Genomic DNA, 23,364 nt, shown 5'->3' with positions numbered 1-23,364 from the left:
CCTGTATTAAAATCTCTATTATCACTTGAAAATCATGCAAAAAAAAAAAAAAAGCACGTCTAGGAAAGCTAATCATAGGGTATTTTATAATCTGCTGTTGTTTAGTGCTCCTTTGCTGGCAATGGATGCTGCCTTTATCACTGTGAAGGGTTATAGAAATGAATTCCATGTCTAACTGAAGCCTTTTTAAGCATTGTACTTTATACTTTGTAGCAACACAATAAAAAGCATTTACATGTCAGGGTTTTCAGTATGTTTTTCAGAATGATCAATTCCATCTTAAAAACTGTTTGAAATATGTAACGTAGAATATGTCTCTGTCAGCTGAATAGCTGAGTTCTCCCAAAAATGTTGGCATTATTTCATTGCTGAAGTTGGTCAACAGTCTACCCAGTTGTTAAAATCTTCCAATCCCTCATGTATAAGTTGCTAATATAGTAGTATTGTAAAGCTTATTTATTGCACTTGAACACAGTAGAATTACACAAAAAAAACCCTACTTAAATCAGTATTGAAGACAATGAGGAGTGAAGATTCGCGGAGGCAGAGCAAGGAAAGGACAACCAAATGTCAACATTGTATATTCTGCAAACAGTAACAAAATAGTGCTGGAAACTCTCATTTCATTTACACTACACATTCTCATCGACATCAAACATTATGCCAAAAAGCAGATTCAGTTCATGTAAGTGTTGAGATGAGTGATGAAACGTGTCTCCCACTGAAAACGCATCGTCCAGCTGAAGAGAATCAGCTTTCTGGGATTTCCTTGCATTTATGATTGAGCATGCATCAAGACATCAAAGAATAATGTTCTCAGTTTACGCAGAACCAGAGTGCATGCTGCATTCATTCTCTGCACATTTGCATCTTCTTGTAGAATGCTCTTAAAATCAGAATCTTAAGAGGATTTACTTTTACATTATCTAGTTCTCCTCAAAGTACAGCAGGCATTCAGTAAGACTAGACTAAAACTTTAATACGACACATAAATTGTGGAATCTGCTTTTTACAGATTGTGTTGCCATAATCTGCAACAAACATTATTTATTAGTTTGATATAGATGAAGGTTCTATTTTGAACTGTTTGTGACTTTTAGTGTGAGTGCGCTGAGATGGTTGGAAATGCATGTGAATCAGATGTAAATAGTGCGACAGCGCCCTCTCTTGGTTATGACCGGTTATACGTTTACCTTCGTTGTGTCCCCTTTGCATTAAAGTCTCAGAGTGGATTACTTCATTTCCCTTGTTTTAAACGTGATAGAAAATGGTGATGTAAAAGATAGTAATAATTAACTGTGACAGAATAAATATATTTCATTTATTTGCAAAAAGTCAAAGTCAAAATACTGATAATAAACCACCATTTTCAAGAAGTTTCAAGAACTTTGCTCTTTCTTTTTTTGCTTTCCCCATTAATTATCACATGGCCTAACAGGTGTACTCGGGGACCCTTAAGGGCCTGACCCCAGGGTGGAGAACTGTGAAAATCAGCTCCATGCTGACCAGATACATTCGAATACTGCGTTTGCTTCAGTGCATTAATATTGTTAAGTCACATTTCACTATATATATCAGGTCTTAAGCTTCTTTATCTTAGAAGAATTATATTGTTGTTTGATGTTTAGTCATATAGATTTAGAGCATTTTCGCATCACTCATTTCAAAGTTTCTGATTTACCCGCCCATTTTCGGTTGGAGATGACGTGGGGAAAGGGGGCGGTTCCAGAGCGGCCGGTTACTTTGACTGCAGCGGCAAGAAATCATTTGGACGGTGAATTTCACTTTTCCTTTTTGGGAACGGATGAAGTAGTGTTCGAAGGATTTTCTCATCACCATGAAGCGGAGAAGCAATACCAACGTCACCAGGAGGAGTTCAACAATTAAAAGGCGCAGTGAGAATTTGCGTTTTGATGAATTCGGCTTTGCTCTCACTAAAAAAAAGGACCAGAAACTTCATCACCGGTGTCACGATTACAGGTGCGGAACAGGTTCACGATACATTAGCTCCCGTTTAAGCAACTAGCCTGGCTTATTATGCTCCTCACCCGAGTCATTTACTCCTAAACGCCAGTTATTTCAGTATTCACTGTCTCAACTGTGTTCTTTAACTGTATGATTTTAATCTTGTTGTTAAAGTAAACTAATCACTTCAGTAAGTTATAGTCGTGGTAACATTAGCTGTCGGCTTTAAGAGTTTCTAACTATCTTGTTCTTAAAAGTGTAAACCTCGTTGTATTAATAAGGTTAAAGTCTTTTAAATTATTTATCGCCAACTGTATTGATCCATTTATTAAATAGAATCTAAGTTCAACAAGTTGCTGAAACAAACAAGAAAAGCTGAGTTAAGCGGAATATTTATAATGTTAGACAAAGCTACTCTGCTAAAAACTATTTCAGGTGTACCTTGCAGGCTTACATGTCCACACGTCATACACGTGAAATGATAATGAAAACGCAAAAATCTCTACTTGAATACTTCCTTCAGTGAGTATTGTATTACACTCTGACTAGCTGCAGTCATGGTTTGTCAGACACTGAGCACTTAAAGCCCAGAGTTTAGAATTACTGAAAATGACAGTATCTGTCTGATTGAAAAAGCTGATGAATCAGCCCAAGCTCACCATGTTGTGTTGTCTATCAGCTACCCCCAGCTGAGCTCAGTGAGGGTGAAAGAGCTGTGTGAGCTGCTCAGCTACTGGAATGGAGCCAGCTTTATCTGCAAGAGCCAAGTAAGACTTGTATAAACTACAAAAAGCACTGATGAAAATCTTGTGTTTTGCACATTTGGCAACCATTCGAACATGCTTGTTTTCTTCGCACTCTTGCTGTGTTTTCAGATTGAGCGATTTATCAAAATGGGTATCCCTCCAAGCCTGCGCGGCAGAGTATGGAAGTGCCTGCTTACCACTGATATTTTGAGAGATGCCAGTGACTTCAACTACCAGGTAATATACCATGTGACATCCAAAAGAATGACATTGCAAAGCTGCACACTTTAACACTGAATTGTCATCATAAAGTTGCCCACAACGGTGTACAACCGCTGTAAAAAAGTATTTCCATGTTTGCTTTGTTTGCTTTTTATTTACTGGTGGAACATTCTGGCTTCATGGAACATGTCTTAAACAAATATAATTTATATGGCATATTTTTATAGATTGAGCAAAAAGATGGAATTGCGCAATATTGAGGGGGGAAATATTTGTCAGACTGATATCAGGACTGCTGGCCATGTCACTGAGTTAACACTTTGTGGAAAGGTGCATTGTCACCCTAAAAAAGTAACTTCATCTTCACCAAATATATTTTACAATAAGGAAAGGGAAAAGGTGTCCAAATTATGAGCTTTGAGTTTAGTGTTGATGTCATGCTTGCCATCTCCTCTGGCTCTTTATCTGGCATCAACCCCTTGTCACATGAGTGGAGGAAAGTCCCTTTTTTCCTTCTCACAATCGGTGCAAAAGTACCAGACAAAAGTATGAGCATCATCTCTTGGCCAATATAGATTGATGATTCATCAGTGAGCATCGCTTTCAACTGCAGCCCAGGATTGTTTCTCTTTAGCTCACTGTAAGCTTATTTTCTTCTGTGTGCATGTGAGTGCTGGTTTTCGTTTCAGTTTCAGTTTTATAGCTCTTTGCTTTTTCAGCTGAGAGCTCTCTTGATGAACTTCCTTTAAATCACATGCAAACTACAGACTAGTTTACATATTTAGGTTTCTGCAAGTATTATTTGCAATGTGATTCCATAATTTTCTTTTTCATCTACTTGATGTAGAGAAGGACAAAACATGCTATTAATTAAAATAAGTGAATTTAATATGGTTTAGGTTTGTTTCGTGAAGCCAGAATGTTCAGCTCTTAAACAGAAATAGTTTTGAGACATATTTTTGATTTCTTTATTTGCTGGAAAGTAAAAAAGTTGAATAAACATCCTCCAAGAGTGGCGATTCCATATATTTTTTTCAATCTATCCATTTTGGCCAGGAATTTTAAAAGAATTTGGCTACCATTTAACTTTAGTTGTGTCATTGAGCCATTGATTAGTCTTCCTTGGAAAAAAAAAATGCTGGCAATTTGCCAAAGAAAACAACAAAAACAACAACAAAAATCCCCTCATTTCAGATTTTAGATGTGTTGACTAAATATTAGGATGGTTTATACTTTTTATTTGAAAATAAATTACAAATACTCCCATGAGATCTGGGCACTTATTTCATTTTTAGTCATTTTTGACATTTCTGCAACCTTGGAAAATGGATGAGAAATGTTTCTGCCCAACTGGACATGAATGAGAAATTCTTGTGTACCTTCACATTACGTGCAGTGTCACAGGTTTGAAACCCATGTGCTTTTCCAATGATATGTCAGATTCAGATTGTACTGATACTGCAGTGTGTCACTGCGGGAGCAGCTCCAAGTTTTCCACACAGTAGTTACTGTTTGAAAAACATTTTATGTGAAACAGTGGCAGCCTGGAAGCGCACAAAAAAGAATAATTTTGCAACTTCACTGTATGAATTCAAGTGAAACAAAAATGTGTGAACAGCTCGTGAGATGAAGTTGCAAAGAAGGGGATAAGTTCTACATCTGCTGAATCAAACCCAATTTGGCAATTAAGTAATGTTAACTAGCCAACATTAGTAGCTGTGTTATTTCCTGTAACACTAAGCAGTAGGACTGCATCATACAATAACTTGGCTAACGATAATGTTAGCTAAGCACAGGCCTAGAGACCTGCAGCCTGTAGTTGCTGAATCTCACTTAATTAACCAAAAATAACTGAGAAGGGGGGGGAGAGAGAAAATATCTCTCCCCTTCTCCCTTCTTTACTTGCAACATAATACCAAATAAGAAAAATGTATTTGTTAATTACCTCTCTGGTCGATTCACTAGTGGTGTTTGAAAAAAGTCTGTAAAACATAGTTTTGCAATATTTTGCATGGTGATATTGTATCGATACAGATACACCAAATATCAGTGTTTTATTAAATAATTTAAAGTACTCTGAGAATAATACAAACAAGAGGGCTTATCTCTTGCACCACCATCCTGAAATAGTATTAGTTACACAAACTTGCATTAAATTGATTCAACGAGGGGGGGGGAAAAGCATCCAACACTGAACATACTTAGTTTGACATACCTACCTTCTATGTCAGAGAGTGCTAAAAGCTCAGTCAAACAAGTAAAATAGGTCAGCAAGGTCCTTGCATCTACACAAAAATAAATAAATCTGTGGCTGCCAAGTAGAGTTGGATGTCTCGAGACCATTTTACATGGTCTTGGTGTTGTCTTGGTCTCGGATCCCTCGGTCTTGTCTTGGTCTTGCTGTCTCAGTTCAACATAGTGGTCGGGAGATTTGGAGTCAACAGTATCCATGACACACAACGTAATGTTTTATAATGTGTCATGCGCAAAAGCACCAGCTCTAAGAGCCGTGCTTAGAGTGCTTTGTAGTGAATCAGAAGAGTCGACTCCCCTTGAGCGAGAGCCGGCTCCTCACTTAATTTCCTTTCGCTGCTCAGCTCTCACACAGTGGCTCAGCTATGCTCCAAGCCCTCCATAATGTGGCCAATCACATGCGAGGATATAGGATAATATCATCATGTGAAAAACAGAGAGGGTGAGAGACGCGACAGTCAAGTGGAGCGTGTGTCTGTCCCCTCAGTGAGTGAGTGAGACATTAGACAGCAGTGAGGACGGCTGTGCGAGTGTATCGCAAAAACACATAAATATGCCTGACACCCGTAAACGAAGCAGCATCTGGCTGCATTTTACAGACTTTTTTTGTCTCGGTCTCAGTCTTGGTCTCATCTCGACTAGGGCTGGGTATCGTCACTGATTTCTAGAATCGATTCAATTCCGATTCACAAGGTCCCGAATCGATTCGATCCACGATTCGATTTAATTCGATTCGATTCGATTTAAATCTGGGAAATTTTGACAGTCAGAAATATAATTCAGATCAGAACATTTACATATTTTTGTATCTATAAAAAGGAAGCTGACACTCGCAAGACTTTATCCAAGGTGTGAGCATCACAGCAGATGCCTTTGTGTCAAAGTAGCTGAAGATAAAACAGAAAAACATGTAGGTGATTTTCCTGGCCTGGGATTTTATAAAAATATTCTGCAGTACATCGAAAACGAAAGAAAACCATTAATTAATGAACATTACCTCTGACGTTACAGCGGTTTTATTAGAGACACGGCTAAGCATTTTGCATTTTGAATAATTTTAAAAAGTTTCAATTTGTTCAGTATTGAACAGCAGAAATGAGGTTTTCTTTTCGGAAGCATGTAAAAGGGAAAAAAACAGCGGCCGACAGCGCTGTAAACAACAGTAGACTTGTGCATAACAAGCAAGCGAACAATGAAGAAAGCGAAACTGTTCGAGAGAGGGGGGGGGAGGGAGAGAGAGAGAGCTGCGCATCGCAATGGAAGCAAAACAGTAAAAGAATTCATGACGATGTTTATGTGAAGCGTTTGGATCTTCTTTTGCTGCTGGTTCGGTCAATATTGTTTGGAGAGAGATCAAACTAACAGCTTTAGAATCAGCGCATAAAGGGCGTGAACACAAAGCGCGGACCCGGATCAGCGAGCTGTCGGCTTTCAGCCCTGACTGTGAGAAAGGCGACATCTAACTGATTCTGATCCGCTGTGTGTTTAAGTCTATGTGCAGAATCCCTGTACCTGCTCTCATTTACTGTTTGGTGGTTCTTGAAATTTTGTGAGATGTCACCAGAGATTCTGGCATTTCGGACAAAATAAATTTATATTAAAAAATCGATTTAGGATTTTAATGAATCGATTTTACGTTATCCAAGCCAGAATCAATTTTAATCGATGAATCGATTATAAAAACCCACCCCTAATAACAACTGAACTTTTTTAAAATGTTTGAGCCAATACGCTCTTTACCTAACACCCTGTTTTTTAATACCCTAACCCAGCTGCTCTGTAGAGCCTCAATGCGTTCAAATGCCACAGTTTCATTGAAGTTTTATTCATCCATGTTACTCTGCATGCATTTAGTGTCTTTCTCCTTCAACCATTAATGTTATTGATGGATTTCTAGCCAGAGTATATGTTGTATTCTTTTCAACAGACATGTTTGTCTGAGGTGCGAGGACCTTTGGTCGACCTGGGAGTCAGTGAATACGGCATCTTGTCTGCAATCACTACACTGAGCGACACTCAGAACAACCTGGGCTTAAACCGTCAACAGTCCACCAGCCCTTCAAAGCCCCGCTACTCTGTCGATGACATCACACTCTTCAGACAAATCGCCCTGGACCTTCGTGAGTTCAGACACTCACTTTACATAGTGTTTCTGTATGTTGCACCATGTGTAGCTGAAACAAATAAAAGTAATGCACTTCATTTGAAATGGTCCATGCCAACAGAGCGTTCCTTCCCTACTCATCGGTCCTTGATGGGAGAAAGTCCCGAGGCCATCGAGGGTCAAGCGAAACTCTTCAGGGTCCTAATCGCCTGCGCCAAATACAACCCAAAGGTTGGATACACCCAAGGTAATGGGACGAATGACTGAACTGTTTGTGCATGTTTTCACTTCCCTGCATTTTAACTGGATATACTATAGTGGTACCCTTTCCTTTTGTCTGCCTGTGCTACACAGCAAATAATATCAATAAATTAGAAACATTTTATTGGTCTTATGCTACATATTGTGGGAGATTTAAACCTAACACTGTGCTCCCTCATCAGTCAGCACACTTTTTTTGAAAGCTGCTTCAGTTATTCTATAGATACCTGCAGTACATCATGTGACCACTTGATGGAGGTAGATGACCTTTTAATACAGAGCAGAGTTGACGCTGGTCAAGTTGTTTTTAAAAATAGCTCGGTAATAATATCTTTTCCGGTATTAATTGCACATTTCTGTCATGATGCACTTTAGAATAATTTAGTCTTAAAACCTAAAGATCTGCAGAAATAACTACATAAGCTTTTATACCTGCTTTTTTGTTTTGGAATTCTGAAACATCACCATCACCTTTTCTCTGTCTTCCCAATTTTCTTCTTAAATATATAACATCATGGTTAGAATGGCATTTTAATTTTGTCTCTGTAAGAATACTGCTTAGTGTAAAACTGTAGAGAACATTTGTTATTTTGTAAATCTTATATAACCGAAAGCTGATCCCAGTTATCTGCACCAAATAGACAATACTCATAATTACATTTTGTATCTTGTTTGGGAAATGTTTATTAGAAAACAATGTTGTTTGATGGCCCTTTATGAACAATGGTTTCTAGTGATCTTCTGCATGACATTATATATTCTAGAAGTCCTATTTTGAATGTCTTTTAAAATTTATGGGTGGGAGAAAAATTTATTTATGGCCAGTTTCATTGTCGGTGTTGGTGCGCTTGACAATGTCATTGTGCAGCAAGAAAACAATTAACTGATGTCAGACTAATCATCCAGTCAAAGCAAGTCAAACCTGAGGATAGACACAGCATGTGTCTGAAATTTTTCAGTTATATGCTATGTATAACATTATTTACATGATGTCTGATGATTTAGCACAGTGTAGAGATCATAAGCAGCAACATTCTTTCTTTGCCTGTGCAGAATGTGGTGACACACACCCGTGATTAGCTGGATCTTGAGCACCCCTATAAACACGTGTATATTTTTCTTGACAAACCATATTAATGCTACCTTTTACCCTGTGCTTCATCCAGGAAAAAATGTGTGTGCATTTTACAGGGATGTCCTACATAGCAGCAGTGCTGCTGATGGAGTTGGGGGAGGAGGAGGCCTTTTGGGCTCTGGTGGCTTTGTTGGATAAACCCAAATATCTGGGTGAAATGTTTGACCTTAGTCTCACCAAGTAAGAAAACTTCAGTTCTTATTGTTGGCCTTTATACAAATACAAAGAAAATACAACCAGAGGGTGGTTTATGTGTAGATATAACTGATGTAAATTAAGGATAAGAAAAGAAAAATTCAGTTTTATCTGATAGTTGGGTTATCATGAAACGATCATTACAAACCTTTTGTTGTTGGGGTTTGTTTTTTTTGGTGCCCCTGTGTGTCCCTGTGTGTCTCTGTGTCTGTGATCTGCTAAACTGTCTGGCTTTTTCTCTTCTTGTTGATTAGGGTGCAGCACCAGGTAAAGGTGTTTGACCAGTTCTTAAAACACAGGAAGCCTGAGCTCTCCAAGCACATGGTGAGTCGTTTTACTTTCCGCGTTTCACTATTTGGGTTTCTGCAAACAATGAAAGTTGGATGATAAACTTTAATTTTTGTTAAATTGCTATCTGAGTTACAAAAATCCTGGAAGTAATTTGTTTCAGTTTAGGGATGCCCAAAAGTCACATTATTTTAAAGGGGGGGACAATTTAGTGTCCTGTTGTGCCCACAAGAGGGCACACCAATACAAAGAGACATGCAACTGTTATATAGGTAGATTTGTCTCTGCATGAACATCCTTACACATCTCAAGGTAAAGAAACAACATGAATAAAATTACAGAATGTAACATGAAACATTAAACACCCTGCTTAGAGCAGAGTTTTGTTGTGAACTTTTTGCTAACATTACTACAGGATTGTTTATGAATTATTCGAGCCCTAAATTGGCCCCATGCTGTGCCTGAAAATCAGAGAATTTTGTATTTTTAAAATGTGTATTAGACACAAGCTTTAACTGTCTGTATACAGTTATTGTTAATGGGTTTTTACACATGCAAAAACATGCTGAAAGAGTTGTTAGAACCAAATTCGGATTTTTACAAACAAAGCAGAACTAGTAAAATGTTAGAAGTCAGGACATTTGAATTTAGTTGCCCATGTAATGTCCATTCAATTATGCTCCCTAATTACAGTGGACCAAAACATTGTCATCTATAAGAATCAGGAAGAGATACACAGCTGTTCTGACTTTGTCACTAAGTAGAGTGATCATGTAAGTGAATTATATTAATGCAACACTTTGTATTCTGTGCAGCAGACACATGGTGCTTTTTGCCATCAGATGAATATTCCATTTCACAGTAAAATGTTTGTTTTTACAACTAGCAGCTAGAGTTGAGAATATAACAGGGTGCTTGAAATCCTTGAAAATGCTTAAATTTTAATATTGTCTTTTCAAGGTTTGAAAAGTGCTTGAATTTCAGATGTGGTGCTTAAACGTGCTTGAAACCTTATTTCATTCACCACAAATAACTATCTGACCAAGCAGTTTTCTTATCAGATAGAGAAATTAAATGAGTCGCAAAGTGTAAAGCAAAATTCCTCCGCCTGGGCCGCCTTGCACCTCTGCATCGTCAGTCTGTTTCAATGCGCCACCTGGCCCCTCCCCCCGGACAGTCTGGGATGAGTGCACAAACTTGACGTTGCTGTTTTAATGAGCGTTTGATAGAAAACGACACTGGTGGAATTTGTACTCTTGAGTCACATGACAGATGAGATGATTTTCAAGTATACATACATAACACATGCTAATTTTTAAAACTATTATTATTATTATTTTGCTAGCTATCAAACTTGCTGGAGAAATGATTGAAATGCACTGAGTGTGATGCAGTATGGCAGCGCTATTATAGTAGTTAGTTAAGGCATGGTGATATATGGAATATGCTGTAAGCTAACATTACTTAGCAGTAGCAGTAATGTGAGCTACTTCACTCAAGTGAAAGCTTTAAACGTTAGTCCGATATTTAACTAGCCAACTTATGGCATAAGCAAATAATGGTAATAAGAGGGACTGATCAATATGGGCAATGGGAATAGCCACTTTTCTTTGCTATTGAAGTTCCCTGGCTTTCACTCAAAATCTGTTTATTGTGAGCACCTACACATTAAACAACTTAAAAATTATAAATGGCTTCTAGTTCACATTGAGGCCTGTGGGGCACTATCAGCCACTGAGACAACAGACAAATTTAAGTGTTTGCATAACAGGACCTGACAGGAAAAATGCGTATGAACCCTGATATAAGCAAACACTGAAAACTTGGTGCTTATTTGGGTGCCTTTGTTTCTGCTGGCATTATTTGGGGAATCTAAATGGCATTGCTAAAACCACAATAACCGAAAGATTTTAATGTGTGTATGTGTATATACACACATTTGTGTTTGAGACCAGATACAGCTATGTGATGAATGATTCATCTGCAAGCTGAGGCCCTGTAATGTCTCCATCATCAGTTGGGCCTCCTTTCCCATTCAGTCTGTTGGTTCGTTGCTTGTCAAAGTTGTAAAATGAGTGACTTTAGGCGGGGCAAAGACCTACAGCTGTGCAGATTTCTGCCACCAAGCCTACTGTTACTGAACAAGTAACACTTGTTTCATTTAGTGAACCACAGATTGTACTTTTTTTTTTTCATTTGAGCTTTTCTTTACAGATGTCAGTTTATTCTGTGTACCACATACTACACTAGACATTTTTAAAATGTCTGTATCTAGGCTCAGATTTGCAATAATGATATTCATGAGAATATAGCAAACCAACTACAGAATACTGCTTTATCTGTGATTGCAGCTTGAAGGCAGCAGCATTTTTATTAGTGCAAACAAAGTGAAGGGTGTTTTAGATCTTTCTTTTCCAACCATATAAACTCTGTATGTGCAAGTCAAATGTAAGCGCAAAAGTAGTAGCGCTTACCTAGAGCTGGGCGATAGAACGATAACGATATGTATCGCGATATAACTTTTACTCGATAGAGAAATTAAGCTATCGCGATAGACCTCGCCGCTCTTGTCCTCAAAAAAAAAAAAAAAAAAAAAGGTCAGCCAATCCAAATTAAGTAGCGCAGAGCCGAACCAATCACAGCCGCAGCGTCACGTCGCGTGACTTGTTACGTACAGCACAAGTGCCAAGCCGCACGTGTGTTTGTTTGGGAAGCAGCCAGCGGGTAATGGAGGAAATGAGTGTGCCGACTAGAAAAATCAACCGAGCGTGACCGAAGAGAAAACAGATGATGGTTCCAATGCCGGAGAGATTGTCGAACGGAAGAGCCATAGAAGTTCCGTAGGGTGAAGGTATTTCGGCTATTTCAAGTCTGACAAAAAACAGAGTAGCGTGCACTGTAAATTGTGCCGAAAGCAAGTCTGGAAATACAATAAACTGGTGCATGCGTCACACTGTGCGCCACGTTATTGTTTCGGTGAAATGGATTTCTACAATACTGTTAATTCTACTCTCTGCAGTGTTTAAATGCTTACATATACACACAGTTACTGTCCGTCCACACATACGACTCGGTTCTGCTTCTATGCCCCAGCTTTGTTTACTTTTTCCCACCGAGGCTTCTAGACTTCTGATTGGCCAACATTTCTGCACGGTTAGGAATCTAGCGCCACCTGCTGCTTTGGCATGTTCATAGCAGCGTTTTCCTTCATTTCTGCCTTTATGTGTGGATGGGATTATTTTTTAAAACGAAAACGGAAAATCTCCGTTTTCAAAAATACCCGTGTACGTGTGGACGTAGCCTCAGTCTCTGACTGGAAGCGCTAATTCGTCATTCGGCTTTTGTCAGACTAAAGTAACTGTTAAAACTGTTTGAAAACCTAAGCTATACAACAAGGAGAGATTGAGAATTTCCTTTTAGTTCTCAGTTTATTTGATATTGACAAAAGTTAGTCAGTTTTGTCTGTTCTTCTGTAAAACAAACTAAGATTTATTTTTAGAATTAATATTTTGTTTCTAAGTGGAATTGACAATTTAGTCTGTTTTGTTTGTTCTATTTTGAAACTTAAACGCTTTAGCGGCTGCCTTTTGTGTAGTTTGCAATATTTGCCTTTATTTATCTGAAAAAGTCTCATGTTCCTTAAGTACATCTACCCTGTTGAACTTATTATGGGAAATAAATATTTAAATAAAAACAAGCTGCTGATTATTTCACATTTTACTTGTGAGCAACGGCACATTTAAATCTTACAAATATAGTTATTTGGCTTATATCGTGATAGATATCGTTATCGCCTGAAATGAAAAAAACATATCGTGATATGAAAAAATCTCATATCGCCCAGCTCTACGCTTACCCCAGAAATGTTAAGTAAAAGTATATCACAACTGTTTAATACTTTATTCATTGTTAAATTAAAGTCACTTAACCTCATAAGTCTTCAGTAGCCTGCACTCAATTGTCTTGTATAATAAACCTTACAGATATTGCCTGCCAAGGATGCTTTATCTTAGGTTGTGCTTGTTAACTAGTTGCTTAATGCTCTGCTTTTCTACCGTGTAGCTGCGTCAATTTCCGTTCGTCACTTGCTCTTTCTGTGCAGCATGCCTTCGTGGCCTGGTTGTATTTTGCAGACTGCAGTGCTTTGTTGGAGGTTGTTGAAGTAGCTCGGGTTTTAAGTCGTCATCTGAGGCTTATGCACAGCTCTTGTTCTCTTGTTGTTGCTGTAAACCATGGCCTATGCCGGCCGCTGTGGGCTTTGGGGGGGCTTTTTTGTCTTTTTTTTTTTTTTTTTTAATCAATATACATGAGTTTACCAATTTAAAAAAAAAAAAAAAAAAAAAGAATTCATTATTTAGATGACTAATGAACTACAAATAACATCAACAAGGTCTTGTTTTCCCTACAAAAGTATACTTATTCAAATTAGTCTCGCTCTGTATTTTCCTGTGTCATCCACACTCCACCTGCAGTGACTCTATGTTCCATTAGTGTGGCCAGCCTCAGTTTGAGAACCACCATAAATTTATTCACTGATACCATTTGTGCTGATTAATTGTCTCTGAAGGCAAAACACACACACACACCAGGGGTTTATTGTAGGCAGTTTTTTCCTCTCCAAACAGAAGAAGCCTATTAGAGATCAGGGGTCAGCATTTCCTTTGTAGTAGAGCTGTTCATCAGAGTCGAGGCAAACCAGCTGTAAACAGATTTTTGTACTTGTGCTGCACACACCAGACCTGAGCACACACAGCCAGGAGGCATCTTGAATGCCACACTGTCATAAAATAACCAGAGTGTGTGTTCTTAAAGTATATAGTTACAGGAAAACACCAAAAAAGCCTTTGCAAGGTTGCGTAGTTTGATTTGATATACCTTTATTAGTCTCACAAGGGGAAATTTCCTTGTATGACTGTTATCATTTTATGTAGTGGAAGGATTTTTCAGTAAGGAAATTGGCAATCAGTACTAAAGGGTCATGCCAAATCAGTCCTTCCTGATTTTTTTTTTTTTTTTCCATCCTCCCTTCAGGAGTCAGTGGGAATCTTGTCAGTCCACTTTGTGATGCCGTGGTTCCTGACCCTTTTCACTTCCCTGCCCTGCTGGGACTCTGTTCTGGCTGTCTGGGATCTCATCATTCTACACGGTGGGTGCACAGTCACAGAACTTCACTTGGGTAACTGGCTGCTGGCCTGCAGATTTCAGTAAAGATGACAGTAAAAGTGATCTTCTAATCTAATTCTGGGCACAAAAGCAAAAACTGCTAAAATGTTAAACTACTGCTCTAACTTCTTCCCACAGGCTTGTCAGCTGTCTTCCGTACCGCTCTGACCATTGTTGAGCTCTTGGAGCCCCGACTAATGGACCTGAAGGATGAAGGAGCAATATTACCCCTGCTGTTAAGAGTACCTGTTGATGTGTAAGTAAAATGAGACTTGAGCTTGAGCTTTCTGAATGCTCTGCTGTTGTAGCATTAGTGCACAGTTATCCTTCTATTTCTGACATCTATCATTGTCACATGTCTTTAACTTTCATGCATTAATATTTTCCCAGACCACCCTCATGCTTGAGCTGCATGGGTACAATGTGCTGCACATTTCTCAGAGCCAAGGGCTCAGTTTTTAGGCACTAAATAAAACTCCAGGCAGCTCATGAATATCAATCAGCTCATCAGACTGGACATGTTTGACATCAAGCATTCCAGGAAAAATAGAGTGTTAGTGTTTTGGCGAGGTTGTTTTCGTCCATGTCTGGATTAAACATCCTTTCTGCTAAATTAGTTTCTTCAATAGCAGCCCATGGTGCTTTTGGTTGAAGCCCTCTGTCTCTCTCTCACTATGCTGAATATAAACGTCACATGCCGACGGACATGTTTTGTTGACATGGAGCTGTAGTTATGGAAACTCAGCAGGGTCACTGGGTTTGTGTATACAGTCTGTCTGTGAGAGACGTGCAGCTGCACAGTGAATATTAAAATTCAGTTTATCATATTTGTTTTAATAGATAAGCTCCCTTCAGCTACTTGAATTCTACCCTCCTGTGTGCTTCTCATTGTAGACAGGTGACACTGTGTGGACCCAAGGTTGTTTACCTTGGACAAAGATCTGTAAAGTAGACCCTGGACAAATGGAGGCAACGCAGCCAAGTAGTTTCTATAAGTGTAACTGTGTCACAGGTAGTGATAAAGCACTTTATCATGAGCCAGAGATGGAGCATATGTACTAGATACGCACGAGTGACTTGCAAAGTAGATTAGAAAGGACCAAATATGCAGGACTATTGAGTGTAACAGCTTAATAACTGTTTAATCATGCTGTACTTGTAACATTTATAGCTAACTTACATTCCGCTTAAAAAAGCAATCAGTTGTGTTTTCTTTTATGTTACAAGGAAAGAAACAGAACATTTCGATCCATCTGTGAACCTCTTCTGCAGTTTGTAAAAGCATGCATCAAGGGCAGCACTGACAGGCCCGTTTTGTTCTAGCCCTGGCGTTCAGTGGGCAGCCTGCCATCACGTCACATTGAGAAGTCCTTGTTGCCTGCTTGGCATCATTGCAGAAGCTTGGTCAGAAGTCAACACTAAGTGGTCCGGCTGTCTCCCAGGGCAGGATCTCCTTACAGTGGGAAGATACTGCTGAAGAAAGAGTGAAAGGGGGCAAGTGGGGAAAGGAAAAGGGATGAATGGGGGGGTCAGAGAGGGAAATGGCTTGGGAGAGATGGTACAATTTTTTAATTTTTTCTATTTATTTATTTATTTATTTTTTGGGGGGGGGGGGAAGAGAGGGACAAAAATGAAGGAGGAGAGGGGCTGAGACCTTCAACCTCTCCTTAATTTTCTTTAAGCTTCTCAGCTCTTCTGCTCTGTGAATGGTATAAATGGGTGTTGTCATGCAGCCACATAGGCCATTCTGATTAATGAGTGGTTGAGAGGCTCATCCATCTCATGTGACTGTCTGTCTACACTTGGCTGTCAGTCAGCTGTCATCTCAGACATAGGCTATAATAATGACTCCAAACACAGCCTATATCACCAGTCAAGGAGCAGCTTCTGTATTTCATACCGGTACATTATTTTTCTTTCTTTCATTTAAACTTTTGCTATTTGTTTTTCAAGGGACTCTTAGAACCACTTCTCATTATTCTTTCTTTTCATTCACATTTTTAAAAATCTCAGGTGATTACAGATTAAAATGAGATATCACATTCTTATGCATCAATATGTATAAGCTGTTAAAACTCTTGAATTACTCACAGCTGTTCTGCATGTACAGGGAGTGCAGAATTATTAGGCAAATGAGTATTTTGTCCTCATCATCCTCTTCATGCATGTTGTCTTACTCCAAGCTGTATAGGCTCGAAAGCCTACTACCAATTAAGCATATTAGGTGATGTGCATCGCTGTAATGAGAAGGGGTGTGGTCTAATGACATCTACACCCTATATCAAGTGTGCATAATTATTAGGCAACGTCCTTTCCTTTGGCAAAATGGGTCAAAAGAAGGACTTGACAGGCTCAGAAAAGTCAAAAATAGTGAGATATCTTGCAGAGGGATGCAGCAGTCTCAAAATTGCAAAGCTTCTGAAGCGTGATCATCGAACAATCAAGCGTTTCATTCAAAATAGTCAACAGGGTCGCAAGAAGCGTGTGGAAAAACCAAGGCGCAAAATAACTGCCCATGAACTGAGAAAAGTCAAGCGTGCAGCTGCCAAGATGCCACTTGCCACCAGTTTGGCCATATTTCAGAGCTGCAACATCACTGGAGTGCCCAAAAGCACAAGGTGTGCAATACTCAGAGACATGGCCAAGGTAAGAAAGGCTGAAAGACGACCACCACTGAACAAGACACACAAGCTGAAACGTCAAGACTGGGCCAAGAAATATCTCAAGACTGGTTTTTCTAAGGTTTTATGGACTGATGAAATGAGAGTGAGTCTTGATGGGCCAGATGGATGGGCCCGTGGCTGGATTGGTAAAGGGCAGAGAGCTCCAGTCCCACTCAGACGCCAGCAAGGTGGAGGTGGAGTACTGGTTTGGGCTGGTATCATCAAAGATGAGCTTGTGGGGCCTTTTCGGGTTGAGGATGGAGTCAAGCTCAACTCCCAGTCCTACTGCCAGTTTCTGGAAGACACCTTCTTCAAGCAGTGGTACAGGAAGAAGTCTGCATCCTTCAAGAAAAACATGATTTTCATGCAGGACAATGCTCCATCACACGCGTCCAAGTACTCCACAGCGTGGCTGGCAAGAAAGGGTATAAAAGAAGAAAAACTAATGACATGGCCTCCTTGTTCACCTGATCTGAACCCCATTGAGAACCTGTGGTCCATCATCAAATGTGAGATTTACAAGGAGGGGAAACAGTACACCTCTCTGAACAGTGTCTGGGAGGCTGTGGTTGCTGCTGCACGCAATGTTGATGGTGAACAGATCAAAACACTGACAGAATCCATGGATGGCAGGCTTTTGAGTGTCCTTGCAAAGAAAGGTGGCTATATTGGTCGCTGATTTGTTTTTGTTTTGTTTTTGAATGTCAGAAATGTATATTTGTGAATGTGGAGATGTTATATTGGTTTCTGGTAAAAATAAATAATTGAAATGGGTATATATTTGTTTTTTGTTAAGTTGCCTAATAATTATGCACAGTAATAGTCACCTGCACACACAGATATCCCCCTAAAATAGCTAAAACTACAAACTACTTCCAAAAACATTCAGCTTTGATATTAATGAGTTTTTTGGGTTCATTGAGAACATGGTTGTTGTTCAATAATAAAACTATTCCTCAAAAATACAACTTGCCTAATAATTCTGCACTCCCTATAAGTCCTAATTTAGCTCTTAACTCTTTAATTTGATTTGCATCTGTGATCCAGGTATGTGAGTTTAATAGATGTTTTTCTCACTTAATTTTTCTGTTCTTTAAAAAGATTTGCATAGTAAGTTAGTCAGCAGCTTATGGAAAATTGTTTTTCAATTATCTACCCTAAAATTGTATTACTGAGCTCCAGTTGAATTCATTAGCGTACTTTTTCTTTGATATTATAAAAATCTATTTTCTTTATCAACCTAAAATGGATTAGAATTTTTTTTTAAACTCTAGTATGTACTTTTGGCTGCCCCTTTAGTTCCAATTGGTTGGCACAGCAGCTGGATACACATGTTTTGATTTGGCACAGATTTTCCACCAGATGCTTTTCCTGACACAACCCTCCCTATTTTTAGGCTTGCGACCAGCACTAGGAATACATTAGCTTGTGACCCCCTGAGGCTGGGTTTAATGACATTCTCCCTTATTGTTAGCTGTTAGCTGCCACGTGTCTTGAACACAGTATTTGTTATGATTATGCTCATCGCTAGGATTTTATCGATAATGATCAATATTCTCATTAATATTGTTGGTATAAACAAAACAACATAATGGTGATGATGGCTCTTTAAAAAAAAAAAGATATATGTACCTTTTGTTTACAAGACCTGTTAAATGTATACAGGCTATAGCAGTCTGTCAGCATAAAGCTGGCACCTTAAAAACAGCATAAAGAACTTGCAGATTGGCAACTTCAGCAAATAAATTAAAAAAGCAATAACTAGATTTTAAGCTAAGTGAAATTGGTCAGAATGCACTACACCAAAAACCTCCTTTTGATTGGTCACCTTTGTTTGCCTGGAAGACGCTAACTTGTTTGCAAACACTCACCACCTACTCGTTTTAAGTTTCACTGCTGCTTAAAGTACAACCCAAACTGGAAATGAAGAATGTTCACCTTCAAGTTAAAAGCTGTGCGGACTTATTTCAACGGCCGGTTTTCGATTTGCATTTGCTTTTGTTTTTGGTTTTTTTCTCAGTTTCAGTACTACTTGGTAAGACGTTTGCAAGTGTTTGCAAACAAGTAATCCTCCATGTGAACTATTTGCAGTACTAAAATGAGCTCCATTGCGCTTCATGTCATGAAAACTCTGGAATCGTGTCCTGTAGCGTTCAAGTTTGTGCAACCCCCACACACCCAGCTCACGCAATTCCTACCGCTTGGAGTCACTGCCACCCTCTACTGCACAGAACACCAAGGCAGATTGCACAGAGACTTCCTTGTGTGGTGTAATATGTGTTGATGAGGGGAAATAAAATAGTGCTGCCTAAAATTCACACTTTTCCAGTTGTAAAAGGCCTGCATGACACACAAATTCACATATTAGTTTTTCAAACGCGCGTTTCAAAAAAACGTTTTGCATGAATTTAGAAAAAAAAATAGCCAGGAGGTTGCTGTTTAACTACCTGCTGTGGCTGAGTAAAACACGTGTTCTGGGTGGAGCAACTGAAAAGATTCTTTGTCTACTCGTGTGTGTTTGATAAACATTTCAGGCTTTTTAACCTCAAAGGTTTTAATTGAACTTTCAAAACAAGAGTTCTTATCTTTAAAAAGACATTATCTGTCACTCCACCTTGGTTGTTTCCATTATGTCATTTCTTTGTTGTGTGGGTGTGTGTCAGCCAGAGAGAAGCCTGCTGTGCACTGTCCAGCTCTGAAATGTTTTCACTCTAATCTTTTTTTTTTTTTTTTTTTGGTTTGTTTTTTTCTTTATTTTGCGGGGCGGGGATTGATTTTTATGTCTGCCCACTAACAAGCTGTTACCTAAGCTGTTACTGCCACAAACTACAGACATATTTTGTTAATTATTTTTATGAGTGTTGTTATCTTGACTTGAGGTCGAGTCAGCCTCATATTTAGCTGGAGTCAGGAGGCTGCACTATAGAACCTCTGATAAAGCAGCCAGATGCACTGCATTGCTTTTAAATAGTTTTTTCCAGAGGCTGCTGGCAAACCTATTCAGTGCTTATTCAGTATGTTGCTTTTAGGTGCATTTGGAGAGCACAGCATGTAGAGACACAGTAAAACATATAAAACTCTTCAAGTTAAAAGTTACTTATTTGTAGGTTTATAGTCTTCATTTTCAAATAAAATTGGCTTGAATTTACTTTGTTTTTGTTTTAAATTTTGTTTCAAATCACCTTGAAACTTTCACTACCCCTCCGACTCATTTACCGCTTTCTTTCAGTAGCTACTTTTCATTGTGCCGTCTTCAATATCTCTTGTGCAGAGTCCTGTCTCTGTGCTTCCCCCTCTGCACCCCCTCCCACTCACTTCCCATACACAGCATTCTTAGCCACCAGTACGATCTCTTTCTTTTTTGTTTACCCCCTCCTTCGTCAATTCCCATAAAACAGTGTGGGTTATCCCTCCTCCCCTGTGTTCTCATTTTCTTTTCTGCAACCCCCTTTCCTCTCCTATGCGTTCTTTCATTCATTCATTTATCCACACTGCCACTCTAGTTCAGCTGGAGGGGTTGACACATCATTTGTTTATTTCACAGTGACAAGGGTGGCTTACAAAAAAGTCTCTGCTGCATTCACACTGAGGGTTGCTCAGTTGCTCTTAGTGAATCAAACTTTTTAAAATACTTTCTTAGAAACCTGATACAAAAAATGTCTGGGATTGATCAGCCTTGTGCTGTGTCGTATCGAGCATGTTTGCTCTTTGAGAAATTCAGTCTATGAGAGAAAGTTGACAGAAACGTCTCGGTGGTTTCTTTAAAAGATCAGAATTCTGCCTCATTCATCTATCTTCTTCCCACTCATTTCACTCAATTTTCATTTTCCGGAAAGTGCTCTGGCTGTTATGTGCAGCCATCTGTCATTCTATGCTGGGACATGGCTGAACCTTGTGATCTATCCCAATTCCAGTTAAAAATGGTTTTTAACTAAAATTTCTCGTCTGCTTTTCGAGTGAACTGAAGATCAATATGTGTATTAGGACTCTGTGTTAAGTACATATTGAAGTCGGGTTTATTTATGCTAGATGTTCTTAAAGCTGATTCCCCGAAGCATAAATCATTCATACAGATAAGTTATTCTTTATCCAAGATCCAGTTTTTACTTTACAAATCTGTATGTTACAGATGATCTGCCTCTAACACAGATGCCATTTGCAGTGAACTCTGGGGCTAGCCTGACACTTTCTTTCTCACCTATCAATCATCTTCTCAGTTACTGTTAATTTCAGTTTTTTTTTTAAAAGCTGGAAGCAATAAACCCAAATTAAATTATAGAAACCATACCATATCGAATCCATTTGAATAACTTTGGATGCAATTGTAAGCAGATTGAATACTACATCAGAAGTTGCATTATCATATGTCCACTTTATTTTCATAGTAATGTGTCCTGTACTGTCTCTTAATCAAAGGGCCCAGTATACTGTGTTGGTTCCTGCCCTGTGGAATACAGAGGTCCAAGACTGGGAGCTTAAATGCATGAACAGCCTGGAGCTGGATGAAAGCCACAATGAACCAAAAGCAGGTACTCATGCACTCACAACCAGAACATGTTTTGTTAGGCAGAAACTTACAAAGCAGAGGGACACTTTGGGGCACTCCGCAAATAGCCTTTCAAATTCTTGTAACTCATTCATCACTTAACCTTTAGTGGCACACATGCTGATCCTGTTACTTACACACACACACACGCACACACACACTTTATTCACAAACCTGTTTGTGAGAACTCTGCTACAACAGGGTGAAAACAGTTGCCCCTTGTTCACCTCAGTCCCTTTTTTCCTACAGTTTACCGCTTTATAAATGTTAAACTGCTTGTTAGGTTTTTGTCTCCTACTGAAGGGCTTTTGAATGTCTGTTGTTTTGCTGCTTGCCACAAACAAATCAAAATATTTAGCTTTTATGGAAATGTTCAAATTAAAGTAAATATATATGCTGGTAAGGCACACTCTGACTCTGGGTGTCAGTTGACATCTTATAGAAACTGATTTAAAAAAAAAAAAAAGGCTTCTCATGTGTGCATGCGTGTGTCAGTTCAGCTGTCCCTGGTATAACTGAACATAACAAAGGAGCTTATCTCTTTTGAAGGTTGTTCAGGTATCACCTCCACAAGACATGGAAACCCCTCACCACTGGAGTCTCATCTTCGCAAAAGACTGTTAAGAGTGTGTGTGTGTGTGTATTTGGGGTGCATCCTGACAGACTCAGAAAGGCTAAGAGATGAGTCACATGTTGGTGGCTGCAGGGCTGTTTGTCAGTGTAGTGGGGAAAGCAGAAAGAAGGGCAAGTGCGTGCGTGCGTGCGTGCGTGCGTGCGTGTGTGAGAGAGAGTCAGGATGAGTCATCCTTATTTCCCAGCCTGTCTGACTGTCTAGCCCTGAAGACAACAGGGGGGGGGGGGAAATGAGCTGATTCATTTACTGCCTCTGACAGAATCCAACAGTCTGTTTCTTTTACATTTTCACTCACTCTGTCTGCCAGTGACGCTTAAGAATAATCAGAATGTCATTACACATTTCTTGATGTGTGGTCCACACTCTCATTAGCATTTCAGCCTCTTGAATCTTGAAACAAAGTGCCTCAGCTTTAGAACATTATTCATTTTGGAAAATAGATCTGTTCATGAAGCAAGACTTAGACATAACTTACAGTCAACCTGAACTTCCCATAACAGTCTGCCACAGTCACAAAAAACGTTCTTCGGCCCAAGAAGATCAAATTATCCTCCATCAACAAGTACATCCCCACAGAGCACTAATCGCAGCATCAAGAAGTCATACTGGTATTACATGAAAAAGCCAAAGACAATAAGACATATTAAACCCACAAAAGAATTGTGGCAAGTTTTCCATAATCTGCCTGCCACATACCCGAAACTATGCTCGGAGAACATTGATTAAAAAAATTGAAAATGAACTTTGGCTAAAATGGAGAAGTTACAAAATACTAAATTAGAAAGATTTAGCAAGTAACTGTCTGATTTTAAAACTTTGCAGCTGGCTACAACAAAAGATAAAACGCCTTTTAATAAATTATTATAAAAAGAAAATTGAAAGTGTCTATTGAGTAAATGTCAAATTTTTAATGGCTAATGTTAACATGTGTACCAGATAAGTTAACATTTGTTCAGTGGTGGGTTTAAAAAATCAGTTTCTCAATTCAAATGGACTTTAATCCAATATCCATTCAATAAATCCTGAAAACATTTTTTTAATATAAATGCATTTTGCAAGAAACATCCCGATCTCAGCTAAAACCTCACAAGACCATTTCAACAACCTAAACAGATAAAACACCAAATGATTAAAGCACAGGTAAGCACATACACGGACACGCCATCTGGTGCTGAAAGCCGACATCTCG

General features: G+C 39.0%; 1 protein-coding gene across 2 annotated transcripts in view; it reads left to right on the top strand.

Moving 5' to 3' along the window:
- Positions 1 to 1,724: 1,724 nt before the first annotated feature.
- The window catches only part of LOC308391638 (USP6 N-terminal-like protein), a 62,607-nt gene continuing 40,967 nt past the window's right edge, over positions 1,725 to 23,364 (top strand). For both annotated transcript variants that reach the window (XM_080874294.1, XM_080874293.1), the window contains exons 1-10: positions 1,725 to 1,980; positions 2,645 to 2,732; positions 2,841 to 2,948; positions 7,114 to 7,306; positions 7,412 to 7,537; positions 8,743 to 8,866; positions 9,136 to 9,205; positions 14,201 to 14,315; positions 14,471 to 14,588; positions 21,412 to 21,524. In XM_080874294.1, coding sequence (XP_080730420.1) covers positions 1,838 to 1,980; positions 2,645 to 2,732; positions 2,841 to 2,948; positions 7,114 to 7,306; positions 7,412 to 7,537; positions 8,743 to 8,866; positions 9,136 to 9,205; positions 14,201 to 14,315; positions 14,471 to 14,588; positions 21,412 to 21,524 — 1,198 coding nt within the window. In that variant the 5' untranslated portion in view covers positions 1,725 to 1,837. The remainder of the gene's footprint in view (positions 1,981 to 2,644; positions 2,733 to 2,840; positions 2,949 to 7,113; positions 7,307 to 7,411; positions 7,538 to 8,742; positions 8,867 to 9,135; positions 9,206 to 14,200; positions 14,316 to 14,470; positions 14,589 to 21,411; positions 21,525 to 23,364) is intronic.

Source organism: Rhamphochromis sp. 'chilingali', assembly GCF_963969265.1.
Source record: "Rhamphochromis sp. 'chilingali' genome assembly, chromosome: 2".
In the NCBI taxonomy this organism is placed as follows: domain Eukaryota; kingdom Metazoa; phylum Chordata; class Actinopteri; order Cichliformes; family Cichlidae; genus Rhamphochromis; species Rhamphochromis sp. 'chilingali'.
The sequence above is the reverse complement of the archived record's forward strand: the minus strand, read 5'-3'. Positions and strand labels throughout refer to the sequence as shown.